The 9,763-nt window shown below is 37.3% G+C and overlaps 1 protein-coding gene and 1 long non-coding RNA gene across 33 annotated transcripts in view; one reads left to right on the forward strand and one right to left on the reverse strand.

The window, feature by feature from the left end:
- Positions 1–9,763, reverse strand: part of LOC106848735 (uncharacterized) — an 86,986-nt gene that overhangs the window by 41,037 nt on the left and 36,186 nt on the right. For 19 of the 20 annotated variants that reach the window (XR_015801434.1, XR_015801436.1, XR_015801431.1 and 16 more), the window contains one exon: positions 39–128. Coding sequence is in view for 10 of the 20 variants with exons in the window: in XM_088159664.1 (XP_088015790.1) it covers positions 39–128 (90 nt within the window). In the remaining 10 variants the exon portion in view is untranslated. Of the gene's footprint in view, positions 1–38; positions 129–2,944; positions 3,641–9,763 lie in introns of those variants that run through there. The other variant, XR_015801447.1, reaches the window with a different exon arrangement.
- The window catches only part of LOC106848733 (uncharacterized), a 76,584-nt gene that overhangs the window by 5,783 nt on the left and 61,038 nt on the right, over positions 1–9,763 (forward strand). The window lies entirely within an intron of this gene.

Raw genomic sequence — 9,763 nt, forward strand, 5'->3', positions numbered from 1 at the left:
GGACATACACAAATAACAGTATTATTGAAATAACTTACCTTTGACACATGGCTTTGAAAGCTTCACGCTTAATGCAAATCATAAAAATCAAACTATCACAATAGCTCAGCACTACAGGCAAAGTAGACCTGTAAATAAATTAAAAGAGAGGTTAAGCAACTTACCATAATTTCCTGAATATGCTTAAATAAACAGGATTGATTAACACATTAAGGAATATAATTGGTCTGTCTTTTATCCTACCGTCTGAGCACAGATTTCTGTTTACTGTTCCTATAGACACCTCAAGTTAAATGAAACTGCTAAACAAGGGCCATAATCCTGTCCTTGACTTAGAATTTCACCAATGGCTTTTTCATTCAAAGAGAGGGACAGTTAAAACTGTCCTACATCTCACTGAATCTAAGAGATAAAGTAATGCTTACAGGATGTGCAAATGCTACACATACCAGGGTTATAAAAGTCTAAAATAATCTAAGATCTGAAATAAGTGTTCAGCAACATTTTGTTTACTTGTACATTTTTTGTCTTTTTCAAAATATAAAACTTGCAGTTCCCAAGGCAAGGTGCCTAGTCAGCAATGCCTAATGCATGTCAAGAGGCTAATCCACCTATGAAGGTGTCTCTTAAGAGGAGTTCCCATGCCATATCATATCTCCACGTGAAAAAAATAAACCCAAAATTACAGTAATTGAAATCCTCACCAGCTTCCACTCTCTTCACATTAGATACGAAGATCTGACTGAGAAAGGACACTAAAAACCTCATAGTTCACCCAGGGATCCTCTAGCAGGAGCTGTGGAAGGAAGCCATAAGCCACCTCCTGTTGGAATAGCACAAGTTTTGCACTGGGAGAAAGAGTCTGCACAAAGCACTGCATAAATGCTGGGCTGAGACACTGGCACTCGGAGGCTAGAAGAGCTGTATCAATCTGTCAAGTGGCCTAACAGAGAGAAGGAATAAATCCTGTTTAGTCTTGCCTCAGCCACTATTACCTGAGCTCTGAGAATTTTAAAGGAACAAAATCTCATTCCAAGCTTAAAAGAAGCTTGAGGTCTATGGAAAAAAAACTTTATACTATATCTAGATACTACAATTGTAGTCGTTAATGAAACACAATTTCAACATACAGACTGGGAGATATTTCATTTGAAAGCAAGAATGAAAACAATGACAGATTGTATCATATGACAATAAATCTACAAGTAATAGCAAAACTGTCCTTTTCTTATGCATTAGTCATCATTCTAGAGGGAGAGCCTGCTGGAAATATGCAAGAGGCACATGAAAATGGAAGGAAAGATAAGAAGTTTAATGGAAGATGCTGATCTGGATGACTGAAGTCTTCATCAAATAAGAAAGCAGCCTCTTATTTACTTTCTGATGCTGTGTAAATGAGTGAATCAAAGCCCTCACATTCTCTTGCAAATCATGTCACAAGGATTCTACGTCTTTATGCCCCTGAGGTCATGAGTGACCATGTACTGACCCCTGACAGACTCCTGCCGCCTTTCCTTTAATACACCTCCCTAACCACTTGAGCCCCTATGAGCGCTATGCATTACACGCTTCCTACTTTTCCCTTCTTTTATTTTAGCAATCTAAACCCCACAAAAAATTTCCTCTAATCTCGTGTGTTTCTCTACAAACTTTTTTGTACTGAGAAGTTTCTCAATACTTAAGCAGACATGTTAGGGAATAAAGAAAAATGTAAGAAGATAAGATTATTTCAGGGAGAGACTCAGCAAGTTTTCAGAAAAAGGAATACTGTATTTCAAATAAAATAAGATTGTTTTCAATTGGAAGAGGCTCACGTTTCTATTACCAGTAAAACTTCTGCCGAAAGGGGAGAAAACAGTAAGGAAACTGTAGACAGTAGTTCAAAATGAAGTTCTGTTACAGCATAGACCAAAAAATTAACTTCTTCTTACCAAGTATAAGATATGTAATTAACGCTGACCTTCTGCATATGCCTTAAATACTGAGCTGGGAGTGTAGACTGCTCTTTAATGTGTCCAACAGCCTTAATGCTGAAACCTATACAGGGAAATAATTATGACAATAGCATTCACCAAACACAAAACTGAGATATTCTTTCACTGAAACTCCTCCAGCTCTAACAAAGGCAGCATTCAAAAAAAAAAAAAAAAAAAAAGAAAAAAAAAAAAAAAGAAAAAAAACCAACCCAGCATTCCAAGGACCACTCTAGATTCTGGACGTGCTGGACATACACTGATTCTTAAGTTAAAGACAGATATCTGGTAGCCAAAAGGAGTAACTTGAACAAAGAAGAGACTTTCAAGATTCAGACATTCAAGTTTCAGACCTCTAGTTTGAACTTATCTATGTTTTCACATGTCAGTAGGTTCAGTGGAGTTAGAAATATCCAGTACATGTAATGAAAACAATCTCTATCAGTGGATACCGCATGAACATGATAACGTGTGTTTTCCAAGCCTAGAGCAATTGTCAAGCAATTACTGTTTGTCAAGACAACACACTTGATAGTCGGGGTCATCTAACCCCAGGTCATCTCCCTCTACCTTACAGTGAGGCAGGTCTCAGCAGCTCGGCTGCCCAGCTTTCTTTAATTTGCTCTGAAGGCAAGCTGCAGATGCAGGTTTCCCTCTCCGCACGGCAGTGACAGGGGCTCGGCTCCTGCACCACGATGGCTCCAACAGGCAACAGATGCTGGGGTTTTGTTCCGAGGGAAGGAGGGCCCGTGCGGGTCAGAGGGGACTCCTGGACAACTGGTTATTAACCAGGGCTTTCTAAAGCACTTGCAAAGCCCATATTGTGTTTGTTTAGGACCCAGAACTACAAGTGCATGTTATCAGCATACTGGGTGAATTGGTTTGTGTCTCTGAGTTCAATTACCAATTCTAGCTACCTTTTAAAACAGAAAAGACAATAGCCTTGTCTTATGCAGTCTATTTTGGTCCAGTTTTATATTTCTTTTTTTTTTTTTCTTTAAAGACCCTTATTTAATTAAATATATCCTCTTTATAAAATATTATTCTTTTTGCTATCTAGATTGTGATTTCATGCCTTCACAATTTGTATTTAATCACCTATATAAGCAACTTCTTATTATTAATTTTTACATCTTATAATAGAAAATTTAATCACTTCTCTTTACCATGACTTTGTCTTCCAATCATAATTTATAAAAGTGTGTATATAGATGGAAAATGGAATTTAATTAAAATGTACCTAAAGAGCCCTTCATTTTTTCTCAGTTAAATTAAACAGTTGCAGCTTTACACAACGTGTAAGAAAAAAAAAACTTATCAGAATATACCGTATTAAAAACTGATTTATTCAACAAAGATGAATCAGTGCTAGTTGGTAAACTTGATTGTTTCTCGTTAGCACGGCATTTAAGACTGTTCAACTAGTACACTTCATCCTCTTACAGATTTCATTCATGGGCCTAATGAGAAAAAATGAAATTACCTGCTTTTTCATCTCCCAGTGGATTTTTCCATTTTGAACATACGAGTTGTTAATATAAAGTAGATGAGTACATTAAAATAGAAAAAGAAAAGCTCTCAGAAGCTGGTTCCACATTCTGCACGTTATCATTCCAAATGCTCTGCCAGTGACTTCCACCTCTTCAGCAGTTTGACTTTATCTAAAACTTTGGTGTAAAAAATGGGTGTCACGGTATTTTTATTGTATTATTTTAACATACTATAGTAAATTTAACCTTAGTACTGACTGCCCTAATTTCATAAATAATTTTAAGTGGTCTTGTTAAAAAAATAAACTTTTAATTTAAAGAAAGCATACATAGAGAACTCATTAAACACTTATTAGTCATTCCAGGAGGCCACACAAGTAACAGAAAATGTGATTTCCCTCCTTTCTCTTATAGACATTTAGACTGTAATATGTTCAAAGCAGCACAGGTCCCTACTGTGCCTGTTGGTGTATATACAAAGTTAAAGAGTTAGAGCCCTGGAACAGAAGTTTGCTTCATTTCCTCAATACCTGAGGCATTACAAGTAAGAAGCCAAACAGGATAGGCTTTTTCTTTAATGCACTGGCTGTTCAGGTACAGATTTACCAGCAGCAGGAAGGAAAGGGTGAAAGGATGCCATGAAGAGCTCTAGATCCTTCTCTGTTTCTCCATTCATTCTTCTCCTCCTCAAGCTATATCTGCATCTATGCCTATCTACTGAAAACTGAACAGACTTCGGGCTACCCAGGGAATTGAACATAAGAATTCACCATCTTAATCTCCGCTAAAAATAGGACTTCCTCTTAAATTTCCTTGTCCTTGCAAAGTGACTTAGAAGGATAAACCTACTGTCAGGACAATTTCCCAAGTTTAAAGGGAAAGGAAAGTTATTTCTGAGAATTTCCTATAGTTGTGATCCTGGCTTGCTGCATTTTGGAATATGATTTACAGATTTGTTATCGCAGATCTGTAGATTTGATCTATTCACTTGAGATGGATCAGAATGAAATCCCTCCTCTTCCTCCCAAATTACTGTGATGGAAACAACACTATCCGTGGATTTTCTATTCTTTTTCTTGCTCTTTTCATTGCCAGGACCAAATATTTCTTCTCTGTACTAAAGAGAATTTGAAAGCCAGTATAAGGAACAAGAAAAGTCACTCCTCAGAATTATAACGGTAGCAACAAGTTTCTAGAGAGAGAAAGATGAATAAAGTTTGATTTAAGAAATGGCAAGATTAGATGAGAAGAAATGAGAGGTAGAGGCATTTCATTAACATATGTTATATAATCTTTGAAATACTAGGGACTGGGAAGTTAGCAAAGTTGAGAGTGCAGTAGAAGGAATAAGGATGACTAGAGCTGACTCCAGTTGATTGAATTTAAAGAGGGGAAAGTCCTGAAAGTATTTTGTTTCATTTTTGCAAAGACTGTGAGTAGGTCATGATTTATAAATAAACTTTGGTTTAAGAATACTAGAGAGGTCAGACTGTTTTAGGCCAGGCATACACTTGGCCCATTTACCCATCTCTAACAGCTGACAAAAGCCAATTCTTATCCAAATATTCCCTCAGTGAACAGCAGGACCAGGACAAGCACATTTAATAATGCCTATACATTCCAGCATCCAACTTTGTTTTAGCTTGGAGGGTTTCCTGAGCCTGATGTGGTTTGTCCAGTCGGTGACCTTCACTAGATATCTCTTCCAGGGCCTTGTGCAGTCTCTCCTTAGATTGCTGAGAATTTTGTTGAACTATACTATTAGTAAAAAAATGTTGTGAGTATAACACCCATGAACATATAAAGTAATAGAATTCATTGTATTATTTACTTTGAACAGGCCTAGTGCTGTCCTCTGATGCACCCTTATATTTTTATTGATAGAGAAGGTGAAAAGTTGATCCCTGCCCATCCCTTGTTTGTGACTTCAAAACATTCATTGCTGTTTTGAAAAGGCAAATTTTGCTGCTTGTTAGAGAGGTGCTGTAGTTACAGACTCTGAAGAAGACTGCATTGCCCCAGGGCTGGAAATCTATTTCTTCTTAGCTCTGCCAATCAACCACCAGTCTGCCTGCTATCTGTGGCAGATGCTGATGCTGCTATTGCAAAGAAGTCCTTCCAAGATCCTGGGGAGCTGGAAGCCTAGATGAGCACATTCTGAGAGAGCCATTCTTTTCCACTGCTAGAGAAGATGCATTAGAGAAAAAGATGCAGTCATGCATATTGTGCTCGTAAAACCCTGCTGGTCTTTCTGCAAGCAGAATCTAAAAGGATCGTAGGGAGTGGAAATAAAGAGAAGAAAATTTGCCACTCCACAGAAATCAGCCCCGTTCCAAGAAAATTACTTGCTAATAACTAAAGCTCAAGGAATCAATATAAACTTTATCTAAAATCTGAAGCAGAAAACTGAAGCTAAAGTAGTTCAAGCGTCCTCTAAAGGAGAAAGACATTGTTTCTAGAGTAGACCTTAAGTGGGCATAGTTAACATCATAATGAAAGCCGCAGAAAATTGTGAGAGTTTCCTATTATTTCAGAAGGAGATTCTTAACTCATGCAGTATTCTCTCATTTTCCCTGCCATGTGTTTTACATGACATACAAATATTTCTCAGGCAAATAGGGAAGCACAATTTCTATTAGTAAAAAATTATACAGACAGGTAAGACAGGTCTCTATTGTTAGGTAAAAATATAAACGAAAGCCTTTCCTAAATCTTACTACAAGTTAAGGTATATTGTATCACTGTACAGAAGAAGATAAGCAGCTATTGCAGAAAAATGCACTTTTAGAGAAATTATATAAACTCCACTTAGTGTCAAAATTATTAAAACAGTCCCGTACTATTGAAGTAGAAGAGGTTAAGGGAGACTGACTGATACTCAAACAGAAAGTCTTTTCATTCAAGTTTGTGAGTAAGTCTAGTTAAATTGACTCTATTTGACACAAAATGATCTGTACTGTTGCAAAATAGTTTCTGTCAGCAGATTTCACTTAGGCAACGCCCTGTCTATCAGCTATAATCATACCGGGTTTGGCTGCAGGAGCTGATTATTTCAGAAGGGTATGTCTGGCTAAGCAGGTAAAGAGAACGTACTGAAAGTTTCACAAGACACAAAGAAAAATGAAAAACAAAGGCACACAGAGTGGTGTTATACATATAACAGGTAAACAAAACATTTTGTCAGGAAGTCTCAGCATAGTTAGAACAGGACATCTATTTGTATCTGTTATGAACAAGCACACATTTAGAAGTCTCCAATTGAAAAATGTGACTGGAAGACAGGTCAGTGCTATTGACTCCCTGCTACGATGGCTAGATACGCTGAAGGTTAGAAAGGCTCAAGGCTCTAACGTTATCAGCTCTAATCCAAATGTTTCCTAGCTCTGACTGGCTTAATTTAGAGCTGTATGTCACATATAAGCTCATGAGGATGGTCTTGTCCCTCACTGGCTTGTTGACAAAAATATATGATGAATTATCATGTTGACTAGTGGCACTTGTTTGGGAAGTCCCTGAAAAACAAACCCAAATTTATTTATAGTTCAAGGCAGAGAGTACTGACTGAAATATTTTTATGGAGAGCAGGCATCTCCTGAACATCACGAAGATTTTGAATGTGAGCAAATCCCTGTCTCTGAATAGATCTGTCTGTCCCCCAGATCCTTGGTACTTCAAGGTATGAAGGCAACACTGTAATGAGTATAGTTCGTTCAAAGTTTAATGAGGAGAGGACTCCTTTGTGTACCCCAGACACCTGATGCAGCAAGTACCAGGTCATTGCAAGGTTGTGCTTTCAGAATGCAGCAAAAGTACAAAATGTTTTGGGAGAGATTATAAATGCTGAGAGGTTTTTACTGATCTTGAAAGATGACCTAGAGTCTGATTTAATTGACCTGTTGCTCTCTACAATCTCTCCTCCAGGAAGTAAAAAGCTCCTGATAATATGATGTATAACAGTAAAACCACAACAAAATGTTTTAAATTGATGTTGTTTCTCTAAGTCTGAGAACTGTTGATGATATAGTTTTAGACCTTTGTCAACTGAATCAATGACCTGTTGTGGTACTACACCTCAATGCTTTATCTTCTGAAGCAGGCTATGGTGATGGCTACTTTTTCTGCGAGGAGGCAGAGTGAACACCAAGTCAACATTCCTGTTGGAATTCCTGTTTGGTTCACAGCAAGGACTCCAGGGTAGCACTCTGTAATGTAATCCAGAGTTCCTATAAGGAACCTAATGTCTTTTCTCTGCTGCATGGATTCCTACGTAAAAATAGACATCTTGCAGGCTGGCAGTTCAAAATCCCTGAGGATTAGTGATTGGTTAGGAGATTATGGATACTACTCCAATCTGAATTTGAAATAGCAAATGAAATTGCTGAGGCACTGTAGTTGACGCTGAACTGCTAGCCCCCTCACCCTTCCTGTAGAGACAGAAGGCTCTGTCAATAACTTGGAATGGGACTTTTCCTTCTGCAATCAGTCATAGAAGGCACCCTGGTTTTGGTGTTTATTGTTCCTAATAAGCTGGACAGCTTGTTAGAGAATGAGAGAGAAAAGCCACGAGGCCAACAAGTCACTCCGCTCTATGTATGACACTGTGCTGAAATACAAAGACAATCACTACTATTGGGGCTATAAATACATAAAGCACTTAACACAAAGCCAACTACTACCAAGGTCCCTGCACAGAGTATGCAAGTAGTAAAATTAGTCTTTTCAGGACCTGAACTTTAAAATACATGAACCAAAGACACGCCATATTGCTGAGGAATATTTTATCCCTTCTACATGCATGGGCAGCAGCTTGTACTGAGAATCATGTTCCTCTTGCCTCCATCAGACTTCCCTGCCAATACAAGTGGATTTTAGTGTTAATGGATATGTCCCAGAAGATCAGAGTCCCAGCTTTTAGTACACTGAACAAGAGACAATGTCTTAAATCATAACTATAGCTTTACTTGTAGAATTTAGAAATAAACTGACCTGTGTTTAAGGGAAGTATTCTCCCCTCCCTCCCTTCCCTGCTCTTTGTTCCATCAAAGAGGAAATGTTACTATGCAGTATGTTGTTCTCCAAAGAATCACACTAGGGAAAATCTTAAACACCAGTAACCTATGCCTCCTTTATCCATATACAAAGAGGTATATCTGGTTTGTTAACTCAAACTGTATTTTGTTAATGGTCATTAGGGGCCTTAATTTATTGTATGAAATTAATTATACTATTACAACGAAAGTTAAGTGAATCACACAGTACATGTATTGCATGATTTCCACCTCTGTGGTATGATGGAAATAATTAAACCATGTTTGTATTCACATGGCTATTTAATGCCCTGAGGTCAGTGGACATGAGGGTCCTTCAAGTATCTGCTGATAGCATTTAATGGACCTTTTTATTCAAATAATTTGTCCTTGCACTCATGGGCACATGCACACCAACAAGGAAACACATCTACACAACCACTCAAAGAAGCATCCAAGAGCATCCCAGAAAAGTTATTCACATTCTTTATAAAAACTAGGCAATTAAAGTAGCTGTCTGTGTTTTGGCCAACTTAGATGGAAAACTGAGCTATATAAATTAACACACACACATACTGAATTAATAAAGTAACTATCTCTTTATGCTGTTGCTGTACCTCACACTACTAGTCTGAAGGGCCCAAAACTGGATAGAAATGCAATTTCTAGTTCTCCAAATATAATATTTTTTCTTAATTCTGATATTTTCTTATTTATTTCTCAAAACTGGCCAAAAAACATTAACACTCCTAAATATTAACACTTTCCAACCTAGATCTTTCTGATGTGTGGTTTATACAACTTTGATCAGTCCAACTGCAGTCACGTTGAATAAGAGGATTACATTGCATCATTAAATCTGTTAAATAGAATAACTCAGAATAACTACACACCATGTTCTACCTATTCTACCTCCAATCATTTATTCTTCTGTCAACTTAAATAAATATTATACCATTCCAGTTTCCTTGTATGTGGCTGTTTACCTCACTTAATCAAACTGCATATATTTTTTCTTCCTCACCACCCTTTAATTATTCTGGGTTTGGATGTCCATATTTAATCTGTAAGTAATATTTTCGTAATTATTAAATAATAATTTCATTAATAACTTTCAAAATGGGGGTTAGATCCATCCATACAGTATTAACTGTAGATGTTTCTGAGTACCATACTATTCAAAATAGATACATTCATCTTGCTGGGGACTGATTTCTGTAGTAGTTGCACTGGGCCTTATGCAGGAAAACTAAATTTCTCATCCTAATAAATC

The sequence above is a fragment of the Sturnus vulgaris genome, chromosome 2 (assembly GCF_052056855.1).
Source record: "Sturnus vulgaris isolate bStuVul1 chromosome 2, bStuVul1.hap1, whole genome shotgun sequence".
NCBI lineage: Eukaryota > Metazoa > Chordata > Aves > Passeriformes > Sturnidae > Sturnus > Sturnus vulgaris.